Here is a 19,063-nt window from a genome sequence, read left to right as displayed (position 1 = left end):
ATGAACTAATGCCTTAATGTTGTGGGGGGTGAGACTATTCACAGAGACCCATTATAATACATTTTGATCAACATGACATAAGCAACTGATAATGTAGGAAACAGCAGAGAATTGTACATAATCATTTGCATGATGAACCAAAGCATTTGCAACTTGTTCAAAGAAATGAGAAACTGCTTTCTTGATTTGCACAAGTGACACAATGATGTGAAGATTGAACAAGTAGTTTTGAGAATTTCAATTGTGATCTGAGAAACGAAGCAAAGCGACTGAGAAAAACTGTAATAGGAACACAATACTGATACTGCGCTGGTACTTCACTGGAGTGTTTTGGTCCTCACTGTATCTTTACTGCTTTTATCTGCAGACTCTGATTAACAACTGAAATATAATCAAATATTAAATAAAGATGTATTAATAACACACTCTGTAGTACAGGAAGTCTCTTCACACAGTACTTTTACTCTCAGTACTTTAAGTATAGTTTGATGCTGATACTTTTGTACTTTGTCTGGGGTACATTTTTGAGTACTTCACCAGTAACTGCCACAGTCTCACAGGTGTACCTGCAGTACCTGGGGAGCCAGACCCAGGTACTGCAGGTACAAGTGGCGGGGTGAGGGCTCACACTGACCGGGGTGGAAGTCTATGGGTCACAGTCTCATGGAGGTGGGGATGTGGTTGAAGGTGATGCTGCTCCGGCTGACGGCGGCCGCCCAGCCCGCCCTCCTCCGCCGCGTCAGCTCGGAGGTCTGGGCGCCCTCCTTCCTCCTCCAGGCGGGAAACAGGGGAAGGTGAGTCCGTTGGGGATCTTCCTCCCGCGGTGGTCGTGAGACCTGCGGCGGCAGTTTCTAACGCAGCAGTTTTTCCCGCCCATCGAAGAGGGACGAAGAGAAACCGGAGAGGAGACGGTTAAACCGACCGGACGACGATCACCAACTACTATCAACAGTTATGGCTGCCCTCAAGAAGTGACGTAAGCGCGACGTAGGCCTGACGTCACTTCTCCAAACACTACAGCTCCTCTGTGTCTCCACAACACTACAGACAATTTAACCAGAGCCCTTGAATAGATTGTTTATTTAACACTAGTTTACCTGCTCGTTAAACTACACGAGGTTTCTCTTCATTACTAAGAGAATGTGGAACAACTGCTATAAGTTCAATATTCATAAATGTAACTTTGTTTTACATGATCACACTCAGAGACTCTAATAAAAACTGTTAATAAGTGTTGTGTTTTTAATGTCTTTATTATTCTGTCGTTTTATTTATTTCAGCTCAGAACTGTATTTAATATGCAAGAAAATGATATCAGTCAATAAAGTAGAAAAACAACATCTATGGTGTTTACAGTGAACGGCTACGTAAAAAAAAAAGGTAACAACATTAATAACAAAACACATTTTAATCAGATCTTCAACACAATCAGCCTGTTGTGTTTGATTTGAGATGTCTCATAATCTTACAGCTACAGCTCTCTGACCCTGGTGATGGGTGGAGGTAGCCTCTTATTCTTTATCTAGTGATTTAGTCTCTGAAATATTAGATATTAAAACCATTTTCTACGACGAAGAAGCTGATAAGACACAGAATTTATCATGTTTAAATAATGTTTTTTGCTTAGTACGTTTTAAAGCACTTAAATGTTCACCTTATACTGTCTTTTCAAATTAAACGAATAAAACGTTTATGAGAAATTGAAATGAAACAAAAAAGCTTATGCCCTAGCAGAGGATGGTTTCGATCCATCGACCTCTGGGTTATGGGCCCAGCACGCTTCCGCTGCGCCACTCTGCTGCACAGTCTTAGTCCGTCAGTTGAGGTATTTAATATTGTAATGTTCGGGAAACGTTGGATCAAGTTGTATTTTTTCTTTTCACTGAGTGTACATATTTTATGATTTTATAGTATGTATGATTTAACTTATATATTTGATAAAGCAGTGAAGACACAAAGCTTCACAGCGGAGTTAAACTACAGTTTATGGCTTAATCACAAACTGGCGGGGATGTTAACGTCATGGCTGGTTCATATAGACTGTATACAAATTATAAATATCATACTATATTATATATAATTATCGGTCGTATACAGTCTATGGGCTGGTGCCACGTCTTTTGATTGAAAACAACTTTATTTAATGTGAGGACAACTCAGGAAAGAGAAAATGACCGTGCTTCTAAACGTTTAAAATTACTCTCCCGTTTAGAGGAAAAGAGACGATAAAACAGGGCGAGCTTTGGGGCGTGGCTAATGTGTGATTGACAGACTGTGCCACACGGACGGATCGATGCATCTGGGCATCGACCTTACTTTGTGTTTTCAGTTAATGGAAGTTAGTGGTAACATCTTGTCTATAAATGTCTACTAACTATCAGGGAGTTTCATGTAGAGACTATATAGAGACTCGGTAACTATCTCGTGTTTCTGTCTTTGAGCGTGAGCGCAATGCACTACTTCTCACGATGCATTGTGGGATACTACGAGTCAACTATATGGGGTATAATAATTCTCACTATACATTCGGACTGCACTACAAAATGACTCAGTATATAGTGGACTGTAGAGGGAGTATTGAGTGATCTTAGTGTTTGCCAGGCTAACGAGGACTGAGCCGCTAACAGGCCAAAAATAAAAACTAACTGTTTACAGCATGTTCAACAAACCTTTGTCTGTTTTTCAGGAGGTGTCTCACCTGTGCTCTGATCATAACACCTGTGTTTTAACAACCTGAAGACTTCAGTTGACCTGCAGCCAGATGTCCTGTATGAAGCATCAGGCTCACATTTTCATTAACTAACCTGAATAAGAATAAAGTTCATTTCTATAGGACTGATGAAAACCAGAGCTTTACAACAAACAATAAAACACAGTAATTTATGAATAAACAGCAGGAATATGGAATAATAATATCCTTCAGTCACATGTTCACATCTGCTCCTCAGACTGATCTTATGTTGATGTAAAACCTCCTGCAGACCACTATCTGCTGAAAGAGAAGAGACAACGTCAGACTGAAGAAACAGAATCGTAGAATCTGATGATTATTTTCATCAGCTGCAGAAAAACTTCTGAGAATCTGATGATTATTTTCATCAGCTGCAGAAAAACTTCTCAGGTCCTGGTCTCAGAATGATGACATCATCATACAGATGTTCAGCCTCACTTTGTTCAGTGCTGGTCTGACTGGCTGTCTGCAGTCCAGGTCTTGTTCTGGGTCTTTTTCCACACTGGGGACAGGATGAGTCTCCTGAAGAACCAGACTGGTCCCAGTATGAGGTGAAGCACTTTCTGCAGAACCAGTGTCCACAGCTGGTAGAGACTGGATCCTTCAGGACGTCCTGACACAGAGCACAGCTGGACGGCTGCTCCTCCACAGAGACACCTCTCCTCTTCCTCTTCCTGTAAAGACATTTCTTATCACTAACATGTCACAGTCACAGGTCGACATCTGTGTTGTGATTGGTTACCAATCAGAACAGAGGATCAGTTTCAACTCAGTGATTTTCTCTCTAAATCTCTCTGTTCCAGAGACAGTGGCAGGTCACTTACTGAGTCTGAGGGTCCTGGTCCAATACTGAAATTTAGAGGAAGTTCAGACCAGTAACTCTTCAAAGACGGACAGATGGATCCTCTTCCTCCACACAAACACTCATCTTCAGGACTGTGAGATGAGACACAAGAATCAGGACAATCAAGCTGTTGAAGACACACACACCCAGAAAGACCAGGAAATGACACACACACATTTGTACTTCTATCATTGTGAGGACACTCATTGACATAAAGTATTCCCCAGCCCCTAACCATAAACCAAGGCTGAACCTTTGAAGGTGTCAGAAAATGAGGACCGTCCAAAATGTCCTCACTTTGTTAGGAAAATACTTTTTGTGTCCTCGCTGTGTAGCATTTACAAGTTCACACCATCACACACACATCACAGACGTTTACAGTAAAATAATAATAATGTCATGTTAACACTCACCTGCCTCAGACGTCAGTTACCCTCTGTCTCCATCCAGATAAAATGGCATCTCAACTAACACAGAACACGTCTTTCACTTTCAGCTGCTCCTTCCCTCTGCATTTAAAGGAGATCACATGACTCTGTCTACATGTGTGTTTGTCTACGTGTGTGTGTGTGTTTGTCTACGTGTGTGTGTGTGTGTTTGTCTTGTTTACCATTTAGAAGTTTTTTACCTTAGTTGTAATTTCATCTGTGTTTGTTAAATATCAATGTTCTTTAAACTAAATTAAATTTAACTTTACATTCTTTTACATAAAATAAACTATATAAATGCATTTGCTATTTAAACATTGTGGGTGCGGGATGGGAAAAGACACTTTGCACCAGGTGTAAGACAGAGCCCATTGTCTCTTTGTGGTGGTTTTAAATTTCTTTGTAATTATTTGATCGATTTTCCAACAAAAAAATGTTAACAGTCACTTAAAACAGAGGCTCGGGACCAGGGCCCCCCCTCAGCCCTTTGGTCCCCAGGACCTGTGCCCACTAGACCTGATCAGTAATCCTTCCACGGTTTCAAACAGTGTATCTTAACTAATGAAGTGAAGTAATATCTCTGAAACAGTTTCATAAGTAACAAAACCAGCAGATCACGCGCTGCTTTTCACAATTTATTAACAAAATGATAAAATAAATAAATACAAATTGATCAAATGCTCCTAATATCAACTCCTCCCCATGTTCCCTACAGTATTTCCTAAACACTGCATACAAAGAATTCATCACAGAAGAGGCTCAATACAGAGGTAAGAATCCCACCAGACCAGTCACAATGTCAGGCCAACAGAAGACACATCTGGAACAGAAGTCAAAAAAATAAACACATTCCTTTCCAAAATCATTATGAAAAAATACAAACAATTATACAAATATTCAGATTGTGTAATTACCAATTTACACATTATTCAGCACACCAGGTGAACTTTTTCTTTATTCATATCGCTACAATGCATCTCACCAAATGGAAGATAAAAAAAGACTTTTCATTTTTTATTTTTTTTGCACTCAACACACCCCCAATGGAATTAGCTGTGGATGAGGTAAGAAGCTTCAGGTGTACAGTTGGGTCCAGACAGGATGGATGATGAGCAGTAACAATGGACTGATGTCATGTATCGACAAAATACTAGAAGGCCACAATCATGACTTGATCGTTTAAAAACTAAAAACTGAAAAGACCCGAGTCGAAGTGAACTACTTTACAGGATGCTTCCAGAACAACCCGCCGCAGAGGAACTGGAGACGAAACTTTGTAATGCATAAAAGACGTCCTCAAATACAAACTGGACAGCTCTGAGCTGCAGACATACGTTCCAGCTTGGTGAATGCACACGATGCTGATGCAGAAATGAATTTCCAGATGATATGCATTGACGACATAAAAGGCTTCCAAACTGCAGTGTTCTTTGGATAAATTCACTTTTTAGAGCTTGACTAAATAGAAACCGAGGGCTTTACTCTAGAAGAGGACAGTGATACAATTTAGACATTAGGACTTGATCGAGCCCCCCCCCCACCCCTCCAACAGCTCTGCTGGGATCCCAACATTCAGCATGGTGCATTAGCCAAGTTCAAATTAAAATCGAAACGAAGGAGCTAAAACCATCTCAGCTCCGTCCATAAAACACAATGTCAGGAAGAAATGTTTCCGCTCAAACGTGGATGGCTACCGCGCTGTTCAACACCTAAACTGCAGACTTTTGGCATCAACATGCCAGAATGTCCAAAGAAAAAGGTGACTTGAGTTTAACATAAAACTTCAAAAACAAAAGCAAATGCATATTAAAAAGGTTTGACAAATCTTGTATAAAAATTTGCATAAGAAGGCATGCGTTCCACTGGACTGAGTGGACAGATGTTGCTAACTGGGTCCAAGTCCGCCCATCATCAGGGTGCAGGTTAGTTTGTTCGTTCCAAATGCACACAGGCTCCGGCTCACATGACCTGATTTAGCAAACTCATTCCTCCTCCGACAACAGAAGAAGCACAGCACACAGGGAACGATGAACGACTCAGAACAAAACACAATGAGCTCCAGAGTCAAAGTAATGGCATCCAGACGAGACTGAGATACCTCTAAAATTCAGATCCAGAGCAAGAGTCATGACTGCAATATGTGTTGCTGACAGATCCTATTTTTACACTGATAATAATACTGGTCAAACCAAAAGTGCATCACAAAACAAGTGGCTGTCACACCGAGTGAGATCTCATCATCAACAATCCCTCTTTGGAGCATTTCATCGAGTGACGACGACCAAACGACCTTCGCCAGCGTCTGCAGTGATTTTTTTCAAATGTAAAAGTGGAATCACATAAAAGGAAAATAAAAGACATTTAAGGCAACTCCTATATTAAACAACAACAAAACACTATCTGGTCAATCTAAATGGCATAATATGAAATGTATTTTCAACTTGCATTGACTACTGGCAGCCTGAGGTGAAGGGACCGGGTTTGTGCTCCAGAGTTTGGGGGAGCTTGGTGGGACGGGACAGACCAGAGGAGGGTCGGGTGGGAGGGTCATCTGGAGGGTTAGTAAGGTTCTACAAGTCACAGTGCAAGTCAAGAGACAAATATTATCTGCTGTTTGAAGAAAGGCACTCTAGGTACCTACTGTACAGAGCGAAAGGTCCAGTTTGTCTGGAACACATGTTCGGGCTCTTTCAAAGAAAAATTCGTCAAGTGAATAGACTAGATGACTACTCTGCTCTATCCATGAGTGAACACAGGTGAACATGTTGGAAAAGAAGAAGTCAACATCCACCCGACAAAGAACAAAACACAAAACAAATGGTTTTCATAGGGAGATGGGGACAGTGTTAGTTGGCATTTTCTGTTAGACTTGCATCTCTGTCCACTCTTTTCCTTCCATGTTCGAACGGCTGAACTCTTCTTTAGAGACAAGAAACATTTATCAGACAACACTGTGGCCAAACATGTGGAAACGTTACAGAGATTTTCCTCTGATTCATTTTTCTGGGATCTTCTGAATGAAGGCAGTTTGTACAGCTGATGTCAGATATGCTGATTCAGTTAGAAGAATCCATATGATATGAAGAAACACACCTGTAACAGCATTTTTCATAGTCGCCCAATAACGTATTCAACCCTTCAATTATGTGCACATTCACATTGCTATCATAGGATGTCACTACAATAAGAAAATCCTTGTATTATTTTAATATTTAAGAATTGAATCCTGCCCATAAAGTATCAAACAAGTCTGTAGCCATGCTAGCAGCTTTTAGGCTACATTAAGTGATAACATCAGCATGCTAACATGCTCACTACGACAATACTAACACGCAGGTATAATGTTTACCATGTTTATCATCTTAGTTTAGCCTGTTAGCATGCTTACATCAAGTAATTAGCAATATAATTATCCAGCTGAGGTTGATGGGAATGTCAGTTCTGCGGGTATGTTCATAAAGTTTTGAATAAATTAAACCTGATGATGGCATGGGAGAAAAAGTCAGAGGATGAACAAAGTCAGTAGGATTCATCCATGAACATCTGCACAACGGATGTTAAGATATTTGACAGAATAAATGAAAACTGACCACCTGGTGGCAATATCTGAAATATCAGAGAATCACCAAAAATCCCTGGGATACATCCACTGGGCACAACAAACATCTGTGATAGACTTTATGCCAATTCATCCAAAATCTCAACCTCATGGTGGTGCTACGTAAAAGTTAAGGGGGATAAACAAAGCCAGTAGCATTCATCCTCTGGGGACCATGAATTTAAACCAATAGATGTTGAGACATTTCAGTCTGGACCAATTGAAGAGTACCACTGGCATCAACAGAGATAATGCTGCTAGCATGGCTAAAAATGTCAATCAATAAAACAGTCAAATAATATTAAAAGCATTTTAGCAGGTTTCAATAGCTGAACCATGAACACCTTCAACTTCAGGGCAACTCAGGGGTGAACGCGTTATTGGACGACTAAACTTTAAGAAAAGCTTCATCATCGCAAAAACAAATAAACAAAATGTTCCAACACAACCAGAGGCACCGTTAATAAACAGACCAGAGTTTGTTAATGCCCCGTACCCAACAAGAAGCCAGAAGTCATGATCATTTCACCAGACAAAGACAGACCCGAACTGACAGCCACCAAGCCAAGGAATAACAGCATCACATTTCAGCCCAGACATGCTCCAGAAAGAAAAGAGATGCACTAGTCTAACTGTGAGGGGATGAAGGGGTTTCTGAGACAGCAAAGGCCCGGGCACTCCTCCCGAAAATATGAACTAGACTTGAGCCTTAATGTCAGACAGAGGTTTGTATTTCCTCCTAGAAAAATATTGGCAATGTGGGGATAAGTCACATCACAACAAAGAGATGCATACTCTGTTTAATTCCATATTAACATACAAAAAGCTCTTCAGCACTTCTTTGTAATGCAGCAAGCTTGTGCTTTAATCTCAGGATTTGTGGTATCGTCCTTTGAGATCCATCTGAAGGAGCAGGTTCATACAACAAATCCCTTCTTTTCAAGGAAAAATACTTCCTTTATGTTATTGTTTACTAAGCTCTCCTGTCTCAATCGGGGGACTTCCAATTTCTGAAATGGTAGCATCCATATCTTACAACGCCAATGATTTGATCTTTCAATACAGTAAGTGGACTTGTCCCTGCTGAATTTGGATACAACATCATTTTGGCAGTTCAGGATTCAACAGAAATGTACATAATGCAAAGATCACCACTTCAAAAAGAGGATTCCTTTTTGTGTTGTTAATGCCAGTCCAGCAGGTTCAGAAAACAGAAAGCACTTATTCTGAAGACTAGGAAGACCTGAATATCTTTTCCTATAAAAAAAGAAACACAGCCCAGGTATAGTTTGTGTGTGTTGACATTGCAATATTGCAATTTCACATTTAGTGCTCACAGTTGACACACTTGACTCACGAATGAAAACTCAATCACTACACTTGACCGACACCACTGAAAACATCTGTTAGGCTACTGCGCCTGTTCGACCTCGTCCTCCGTACCTGCTGAACACGACGCTCAGCGTCTTTTCTGCCTGAGCTCAGGGATACAGGTGGGGAAGAGATGGGTGTGGGGAGGGTAACTGGGGTTGTTGGTTGGTAGGGGTTGTTTGATCATTGTTTCAACTGGAAGAGGGCTGAGTCTTCTGTTTATCAGGTGAGGGTTGTCAGGGGTCCAGAAGGTCATTGATGACAAACTGGAGAAGGTAAGATGATTGGGCTGGTTTTAAAGTCAGGTTAGTTTAAAGAGGTTCAGATGCACATATTAATAATGTTCTGTCTGTTTGAACCTCAATAGGTTTGGGTTGACTGGAGACGCTGAGGGAAGTGAGTTTAGACGGGGTTAGATTGGATTGTTGCTGGACTAGGGAAATTAATCTCCAGTTTTAGTCACTATGGCCAGATCACTGCTATTGGTTGATAGGAAGGATTATGTTTTTCTGTTGACTGAAAACTTTAAGTCATTGGTTGATGGGAAAGTTAGGGTTCATTAGGGTAAAGTGGGATTAATAAGAGAATGTTTTAGTCATTGGTTGTGAATTCATTAGGATAGGGTTAAGTCAGGTTGTTGTGGTTCAACATGGAGGTCAGGTAAGATTGTTATAATGTAATAATTGTTATGACAACTTTTTCAAAAACAATATTTCCCACTTCATTCAGCAATTGGCAAAGTGTGTGAAGGTGTTTAAGCCGTTAGGAACTGCGTACATGTGTTCAGACAGGACTTTGTATGAACTAGTCCATATGCAGGGGAGGTGGGTGGGGGAGGGCTGCTGGGAAAGGGTTTGAGCTGTTGTACTTAATCTGTGCTTAAAACTCAGTGGGTTAGAGTGGTGCAGGTGGGTTGTTGGGGTTCAATATGGAGGTCACAGTGGATCATTGGTGTTGAGGGAAACGTACGTTCAGGTTTTAGCCACTGGGATTAATATTGGTCTATTGCAGAGGTTCCGGTCATTGGTTGATGATTGATTGAAGTGATTGGTTGAAAGCTAGGGACAATGGTTTAAAGATGCATGAATCCTTCAAATGAAGTGCTTGTTTAATTAATCTAGACAACCCAGACCTTTCTGACATTGCAACTGTGGGGACGACTGCACCTGTCAAGTTTTAATAACTTTCCGAAATCAACAATCCAACAAGGTACTAGGATTGAAAGTGAGCACATCACCATCTCATCTCACTCCCCTTAACCACAACAGGCTTTTCACTCTGCCTGTGAGGGTGGGCATTCAAGACAATATTTTGTATAAATTAGTTTGTTTGACGCACAATGAATCCCAGTGGATTCACGTTGGATTGATGGAGGACTGGGAAGAAAGTTACTGCTATTGTCAATAATGTTTTTTAGTTGACTGAAGACCGTTTACATAGTAGGTTGATGGGAAGTTGGTGTAAGATCTGGAGAAACAGGGTTTGTTATTGACAGGGGGGGTTGGGATCATGGATTAGGGCTTAGGTTAATGAAGGTTTGGGACTGGAGGTTTAGGAGATCAGGGTTGTGGGATTGCAGAAGTTAAAGGTTGTTCACATTAAGTTCAATGGGACAAGGGGATGAACAGGTTCTTCTCAGCACTCTGTCACAACACTGCTTTTTATACCAGTAACCCCTGACAGATGTTTGGTTCCATGTTCTCGGTTGTCTTCCTACCCATGTGAACCCATCTCCCCACCCCACAAGAGAACACAGGGGCCACTATAACAGGCACACACTGGTGTGATGATGAATTAAATCTCCCTTTGAGCTTTCCCACCACTGACGTCTATCACTAATTGGCATGATGACACTGGTACGTAGGCCGTCCTGTCCCCAGCTCTGTGGGCCATTAGCCTACTTCTTCCCAGAGTCATGTGACGTGGGCTGTATATCTACCATTGACACAGTCTGACAATACAATGCAAACAAACAACATTTATACAGATTGGCAACTTCAGGGCACCGTACGGTGCAAGCAAATGTCTTTTTTTTTTAATATATATGTTTGAATTCCCGCAACTGAAGAGACATAGCATTACTTTTTATTGTCCAAACTGCTGACAAGAGCTGGCAAAGAATGCTGGGAGGGTTCTGAGGTTTTGCTGTTGTTGGTGTTGCTGCCGTCACTGTCAGTGACCTCCTCCTGTTTCTTCTCCACCGCTGTCTCTGGAGAATTGACGGCAGCCATCTTGTTCTCAGAGTTGGTGGTGGTGTTAGTGGTGCAGTCTCCTCCGGGGCTGCGGTCAGGGCAGGCCGGCTCTGCCGTACCATTGGTGGTGGCAACAGTCGCGGCCGCTGTGGCAGCTGGAATGTCAACCATTGGAGCTGTCTCAGGCTTGGCCATAACCTCAGCCTGTAGACCAGTCTCTGTGTTACCCCCTCCCCCTCCTCCTGCCCCTACACTAGGCTTGGCCTTACCCCCTGCCCCTACATCGGGGCTGGTATCTGCTGCCTGGACCAGACCGTCTTCCAGGACAGGCTGGCCGTCAGTGTCTCCTCCTGCTGCTGCTGTCTGGTTGCTGCCGGTGGCTGCATGCTGCTCTTGTTTGTCATTTCCATCAATGCTGCTGTTTTCTGATGAGCTTGCAGCTTTCACTTTCTCTACAGAGTTGGCTTCTGGTGCAGCTTCAGAGCCGAGCGCACCTTCAGCACTGTCCTGGACTCTGGCACTGACTTCTTTACCCTCCGTCTCTGCCAGAGCTTGGTTGAAGTTGAAGGCTTGGATGAGGCGAATCAGGTGTTTGACTTTGTCCAGGGAAAGCTGCATTTCTTTCTGACGAGCCAGGATGGTGTTTTTGGTCTCCATGCATTTCTGACAGAAGAAGCACAACAGGGTTAGATTTGACATAAAACACCAGACGTTATTTAGGGAACAACAAAGTCTTTTGAGATTGTTTAATAACTACCAGCAGTGTGTCCTTTCTCATAATTAACTGCAGTGAACTGAAACCTGAGTGTGGCAACAGTTGACCTCAAGAGAATATTACTGAATCCAGTATTAAATCATATCCCAATAATTTTAATCTCTTATCAAATCTATTTACGTTCAGCTTTAAACCTTATTAAGTAACCAAATGGATAAATTTGACCCAAAGGTTAGACTGAGAGGAAGAAGAACAGATGAGACTGTTAATTTACTCCGTAACATCCACCACCTGTAGCTATGACTTCAACATGAGTTGAGCAGTAAAAGTCTGACAGCAGCGTACGTCTGACCTTAACGCCACGAACCTTCTTTTCAGGTTGTGCATCTCATTCTCGTGGAAACGATATCACAGTAACACCTTGACAGAACTTCTTCAAATTTCAAAAGTCAAAGGTCAAGGTCAGTGTGACTTCTCAAAACAGTTTTTAGCCATAACTCATGACTTCACAGCAAGTAAGACAAAATTTCACACAAATGGTTAATATTTTATATGACTCTGGATAAACAGGGATGTAATCTGGAACTAGTCTGAGTGGAGGAGGCAGACAACCACAAGGAGGAGGCTCTAGTTAAATATGCATTATCTTGTATGCTAATTAATAATTGTTATTATCTATGTTTTACATAATCTGCTGTCGGAACATGTAATAGTCAGAAGCATGAACTCTGCATGTGAATAAGGTGGAGCAGTGACAGATCTGATTCGAGATCTAGATCTGAGCTCAGCAGACCTGGGTTTGTTTCAGCCTGGGTCTAAAGCAGCAGCAGCAGCGGCAGCAGCAGCTCTGTCTTCATGTTGTTCAGCTGTTTGATGGTGTTTCTTACTGTTATCGAGTTGCTCAGCTGTTTGACTCTCTGTTCCAGCTGCTCTCGCTCCAGTTTCAGTTCAGAACTCCACTTCATCAGTTTCTGTTTCTCCTCCTCTTTAGCTGCAACAATAAAACAAAAGTTACTCTCCCTGTCTGCTTTGGCCCCAGCAGGCAGTTGAGAGAAGAAGAGAATCTGTTGTCACCTTCTTTGTAGGCGATGTAGGAATGAACGATAGCCAGGGTCCCGGGCCAGGGAATGGCTTCTTCTTTTTTCAGGATCTGGAGGGGAAAGCTCTGAGTTGTCAAAGAGGCTGAGACTCAGAAAAGATTTAAGGAAGACAAGTTTAGCCGCCACCCTGTGGTGAGGCTGAAGAGGAACAAGCAATGGGGTGGATGAACGTGAGATGCCAATCTTTACTAACACAATGAATGAGACAGAAGCACAAAAAAACAATACTGCATCATGTTTATGCTTACAAAGGATTGAACAGTCCCAAAGGTCAGGACAGTGCGGCAGAAGGCCAATCAACAGATTCAAGTTACAGTCAAGTACAGCTAGGCCCTGACTGGCCCCTCTCTGGACTGCGGTACCCCCTTCCCCCTGACTCAGGATCAGTCTCGGCTGCAGCGGTTACCTGATCTTGACATTTTGGACAGATCCACATGCCTTTAGGAATGGTTTTCAGGGGTGGATCCAGGCAGTCCAGGTGATAAACACGAGAACACGTGTCGCACATGAGCAACTGGCCACTGCGTCTGCACACAGTGCAGAAATCCTCATGGATGTCTCCCTGTGAGGAAGAATTGGACCAATCAGTTTCCCCGCTCAACTGAGCCCCACCAACCATCTGTGGAGAGGCAAGGCAGGGGAGGCACCGTGATCTGGTTTGGTTTAGTTTACAATTGGCCTCGTTTGGATGTCTACTGGACATGGTGTGTTAATTTACTGAGCCCACAGAAAAGTTACTTGACAGTTGGGGGTTAGGATGTGTTCTGGGTAGTAGTTATTAATGATGCTCTGGGCTACAGGACACTGTTCACTTTGTAAGGCTGAATCAAAGTAAAAATCAACTGATGATTGATGATTATCACATGGACACAACAAACTAATGGACGTGTTGGTGGAGGTCTCGGGTGCAAATGACAGAGAGCTACTGGGCCAACAGGAGTGTGTGTGACGGGGTGTCCAACCCTTGAACTGTCCGTCTCCCCCATCGTTACTTACATCCCCAGAGCTGGGGCTGGGCAGGGGGAGGGGATGGACGGGGCTGGAGGGGGAGGTCGGGGTGAGGCTGCCCAGCTCCGGGACGCTGCTGTATTTGGGTGGGCGACCTGGGTGAAATGAGACAGACAACAAAGACGGAAAACAAAGAAAAAAAGAAAGATGGAGAGGGGGGAAAACAAAAACAAACAGTCTGTATGACATACCTTGGAAAGGGAGTCTTCGTTGGCTAGCATGAGACAGGGGAGCGGTAAGGGAGGAAGAGGAGGAAGAGGAGGAGTCAGAAGCACAGACAGCAGTGTTAGTGCAGGAGACTGGCTCCATGCAAGCTGAGGCCGAGCACGAGTACAAACCTACTGCAGTCGTCTATGAAGCGCACAACAAATGGACTCGTGTCAGATTTCAACACAACTCAGGTTTAATTTAGGACCGGCCGAACGCCTTAATTGCCAAACTGACCAGAGTGTGACATCATTTCCTGTTCCTGCAACAAGACTTTGTGAAGATACAGAACTCTTTCATAGTGAATTGTTTTAGTTGGTAAAGTCTTGACCAGGGTTTGTGCAGGTTCACCAAATTAAAGTAAGTGATTGTAAGTCTGTAAGTCTATTATATGATATCCAATCTGCCTCAAACTTGGTCAGAAAATCCATCTCCCCCTGCTGATGCCATATTGTGAAAATTGTTTTCATTTAAAGGCGTGGCTATGGTGGTGCAATGGATTTTTCAACAGGAAGTGGTTGTACGTCTATCATCGTTGTCCAATCTTCCCTAAACCTGTCAGCATTTGCTTTCCACCTAGATGATGCTTCACTGTGAAACTTGTGAGTTTCCGTTGAACAGTGTGGCTCTGGCAGAGGACCAATGTCCACATTTCACCATGAAGCAGGAAATTGATTTAACCTAAATATATATTGTCTAATCTGCCTCAAATTTTACATACATCTGATTTAGATGACATTTCCACTGTCTGGTCTACAGACACACATAGTGTGTGCTTGTTTTGCGTGGTTTCTGGCTCCACATTGTGGACAAAAATAATAATGCAAAGAAACATGCAATACATGTCGTCCATCGCCACATGGTTCAAGCCGGAAATCCTCAACCTGTGAGCGCGGTGTCCGGCGGTCGCTACGATGAATTGCTGCTTCAACCGGAAATGTACTTCCTGCTTCACAATGTGGGTTTATTATTTATTAGGGTTAGGGTTTTTCACCATTTCCCAACACATAATACTCTAACTAACTAATAACTCCTAATGATATAATTCATTGATTTGATGCGACCTGGAAACCAGCAGAAGAACAAATGGATCAACCAATTAAAAACAGTTGATTTGTATTTTCATTAGTTACACTAACTGAAGTTCTGAGGTTGACTGTGTGAAAATCTGTGAACCACCTCCCCCTGGTAAAATATGACGTGTTCAACAGTAGCTCCGCCCCTTTGATGACAACCTTCGACCCTCCATTAAACCACTGATGTGTTAACATCTGACACTGTGAGTTACACGATCTCACATCTTTGCCTTTTCTCTTGAAAGAACTGAAATGAAGGTTGTGCAGGAATTATTCAGTGTTACATGTTAAACCTCTTAGATTAGTGTGTTCCGAGCTGTGATCGCATAAAAGACATTTCATGTTAGTCCTGTTACCGTCCACACTAATCACTGTGGCTTTACTATATTGAAAACCTCATCATATTGTTAACCTGTTCAGTCCTGAGGACTCATCTGCTTCAGCTGATCTCCCCTCAGAGGAGACACCAGGTGTGAGAGATCAGCCAGATTTATACCTGTTCAGCAAGGCGGTCCACGCTGTGAGACTGCGGATCAGCAACGGCTGCAACTAATGATCGTTTTCAACCTTTAGATTGAATGATTCATATATATATATATATATATATATATATATATATATATATATATATATATATATATATACACACACACACACCAGTGATGTGCACATGATCAATGTCTTACTATGTCCAACCAACAACAGAACAGGTTTGTTGTAGTGCCACAAATCATTTTAACCTTTCTAGACATTTTCTGGTTCAAATCTGTTTGTCAGAGACAAGATGTGTCGATGACCTCAGCTCTGACATGATTGGCTAAAACAGATCCCTCACACAGCTTCATACTAAACACATGAGACGTGATTATCAGTGACTTCATGTGTGTCTTATCAATATTTTGAGCTGCTCCAGCAGAACTCTGTTTTCAAAGAGTTTGGTTTGAGAGACCACGAGACCTGTGAAGCTAGTGGATGGATGTGTTGTTCATTGTGAGGACACTAACTTCACTTCATCTCTTTTCGTAAAGGCCGGAGAAACAAGCAGCCAGAGCTGATCCATCAGATCCAGATATTTGATGTTTACATGTGTTCATGGAGATCTGTGGGAGCCTCAGAGTCTCTGACAAACAGGTAGAAATCCGGCTGTAGACCTGAACCCTGACTGAAGGGACAGGAAGCAGCAGGAGGAATTATCTCTACTGTATCTACTGCTGTCTCCACCACCTTCACCTGAACCAGACCTCAGCTCAACGACTGTTCTACTGAATCTGAAACTGCTTCTACTGTCTCTGTACTGGTCTCTACTGTTCTACTGGTTCAGGATCAGCTTGGATCTGAAGACCAGTATTTCATACGGACCTCTCTTCCTGGTCCCCTGGTGCAGAGGGCTGTTCAGGTAACTCACTGCGCTCTTTTTCCTCTGGAAGACAAATAGAAAAACATGTTAATGACATTAATGTGATGTAACGATATTAATGTAATGTAATATTAATGTGATTTAATAACATTAATGTGATGTAATGGTATTATTGTGATGTAATATTAATGTGATGTAATGATCTTAATGTGATGTAATATTAATGTGATTTAATAATATTAATGTAATGTAACGATATTAATGTGATGTAATATTAATGTGATTTAATAACATTAATGTGATGTAATGGTATTATTGTGATGTAATATTAATGTGATTTAATAATATAAATGTAATGTAACGATCTTAATGTGATGTAATATTAATGTGATTTAATAACATAAATGTAATGTAACGATTTTAATGTGATGTAATATTAATGTGATGTAATGATATTAATGTAATGTAATATTACTGTGATGTAACGGTATTAATGAGATGTAATATTAATGTGATTTAATAACATTAATGTGATGTAATGGTATTAATGTGATGTAATATTAATGTGATGTAACAATATTAAATATTAGTTTGTGTGTACCTCACAGGTGTTGTGTGTGTGTGTGTACCTCACAGGTGTTGTGTGTGTGTGTGTACCTCACAGGTGTTGTGTGTGTGTACCTCAGGTTCAAACACAGCTCCGCTGTAAACCGGGTTGGCCGTTGTTCTCCTCTTTCGCTCCTGTCTTTTGCTCTGGATTTCTGCCGATGAAAACGTCAGAGTTTTAATTCAAAAACGGCAGCAGCATCAGAAACATGAAGAGACAGAGGAAGGATCACTCACCTTCCAAATGGTCGTGTGTTACGAGCCCCAAAGACACCATGAAGGCCAGTTTCTAAAAGAGACAAATACAAATCACCATCAGAACCAGAGACCAGAGACCAGATCCTGGACCAGCATGTGTCAGTCTGGGCCCTACCTCTGGGTTCTCCTCTTTCTTGGGTCTGGGAGCTGGAGACAACGGAGGGGTGGAGGAAGAGGGGAGGCTGACAACGGTCTTCGGCTCAGCTCCGCCTCCTGATTTAACAGTCTGCTGAGGAAGAGGAGAAGGAGAAGAAAGAAGAGGAGGAGGAGAAAGAGGAGGAGACAACAGCAGCTTTAAGTACAGAGACTGTACACTGTTCAATCAGGTAGGTCTCAGGTAGGACTCACCTTGGGCTCAGGTGTCAGGCTGCTGATCTGGATCGGCTGGGCGGGAGTCGGGTTGGGGATGGTAGAGGGGTTGGGTGCCTGGGCAGGGCTGCCGAGGCGGGTGGGTGCGGCAGAGACGGGCGTGGTGATGACGATCCCCGTCAGGGGGGTGGAGCCGGTCTTACTGCAGGGCTGTCCGTTCACGATGCGCACCTGATGGATGGGGGCCGCCGAGGGCAGGGATGACGACAGCTTGGTGGCCAACATGACGGGCCTCTGGAGCAGCTGGGGGGCCGCCATCATGGGCGGGGGAGGGGCCGGGGCAATGGGGATGTTGGTGGGTGTGGCCGGTTTGGGCCTGACCTGGTGACAACAGACAGCCAATCAGAAAACAGCACCAAGATGACCTGAGACTGCTGAGTAACACCACTGTGGAGCTAATACTACTACCAGTAATACTACTACTACTAGTACTACTACCACTTCAACTACTAACAACACAAGCACTACTACTACTGTCCCTCACAGTTTCCCCAAGGATGAAGGTGAAGCAGAGGAAGGATGAAAGAAGGATGAAGGTGAAGCAGAGGAAGGATGAAAGAAGGATGAAGGTGAAGGATGAAAGAAGGATGAAGGTGAAGCAGAGGAAGGATGAAAGAAGGAGGAAGGTGAAGCTGAGGAAGGATGAAAGAAGGATGAAGGTGAAGCAGAGGAAGGATGAAAGAAGGATGAAGGTGAAGCTGAGGAAGGATGAAAGGATGAAGGTGAAGCTGAGGAAGGATGAAAGAAGGATGAAGGTGTAGCAGAGGAAGGATGAAAGAAGGATGAAGGTGTAACAGAGGAAGGATGAAAGAAGGATGAAGGTGAAGGATGAAAGTGAAGCAGAGGAAGGATGAAAGAAGGATGAAGGTGTAACAGAGGAAGGATGAAAGAAGGATGAAGGTGAAGGATGAAGGTGAAGCAGAGGAAGGATGAAAGAAGGATGAAGGTGAAGGATGAAAGAAGGATGAAGGTGAAGCAGAGGAAGGATGAAGGTGAAGGATGAAAGAAGGATGAAGGTGAAGCAGAGGAAGGATGAAGGTGAAGGATGAAAGAAGGATGAAGGTGAAGCAGAGGAAGGATGAAAGAAGGATGAAGGTGAAGCAGAGGAAGGATGAAAGAAGGATGAAGGTGAAGGATGAAAGAAGGATGAAGGTGAAGCAGAGGAAGGATGAAGGTGAAGGATGAAAGAAGGATGAAGGTGAA

At 42.7% G+C, this 19,063-nt stretch overlaps 1 protein-coding gene and 1 long non-coding RNA gene across 2 annotated transcripts in view; both read right to left on the bottom strand.

Moving 5' to 3' along the window:
• Window positions 1-1,080, bottom strand: part of LOC147819409 (uncharacterized) — a 3,712-nt gene extending 2,632 nt beyond the window's left edge. Inside the window, exon 1 of the long non-coding RNA XR_015436937.1 lies at window positions 635-1,080. This is a non-coding gene — a long non-coding RNA (uncharacterized LOC147819409). The remainder of the gene's footprint in view (window positions 1-634) is intronic.
• Window positions 1,081-4,625: 3,545 nt separating this feature from the next.
• The window catches only part of phf21ab (PHD finger protein 21Ab), a 23,446-nt gene continuing 9,008 nt past the window's right edge, over window positions 4,626-19,063 (bottom strand). Inside the window, exons 9-18 of the mRNA XM_087172713.1 lie at window positions 17,840-18,181; window positions 17,607-17,720; window positions 17,471-17,522; window positions 17,309-17,388; window positions 16,630-16,690; window positions 13,976-14,082; window positions 13,386-13,541; window positions 12,954-13,029; window positions 12,767-12,870; window positions 4,626-11,827 (exon numbers count right to left, since the gene is read on the bottom strand). Coding sequence (XP_087028839.1) covers window positions 11,051-11,827; window positions 12,767-12,870; window positions 12,954-13,029; window positions 13,386-13,541; window positions 13,976-14,082; window positions 16,630-16,690; window positions 17,309-17,388; window positions 17,471-17,522; window positions 17,607-17,720; window positions 17,840-18,181 — 1,869 coding nt within the window. The 3' untranslated portion in view covers window positions 4,626-11,050. The remainder of the gene's footprint in view (window positions 11,828-12,766; window positions 12,871-12,953; window positions 13,030-13,385; window positions 13,542-13,975; window positions 14,083-16,629; window positions 16,691-17,308; window positions 17,389-17,470; window positions 17,523-17,606; window positions 17,721-17,839; window positions 18,182-19,063) is intronic.

The sequence above is a fragment of the Seriola lalandi genome, unplaced genomic scaffold (assembly GCF_002814215.2).
Source record: "Seriola lalandi dorsalis isolate HSWRI2012SDOR001 ecotype SW California unplaced genomic scaffold, Sedor1 jcf7180002053666, whole genome shotgun sequence".
Lineage (NCBI taxonomy): Eukaryota > Metazoa > Chordata > Actinopteri > Carangiformes > Carangidae > Seriola > Seriola lalandi.
This window is presented reverse-complemented; position numbering and strand designations above follow the sequence as displayed.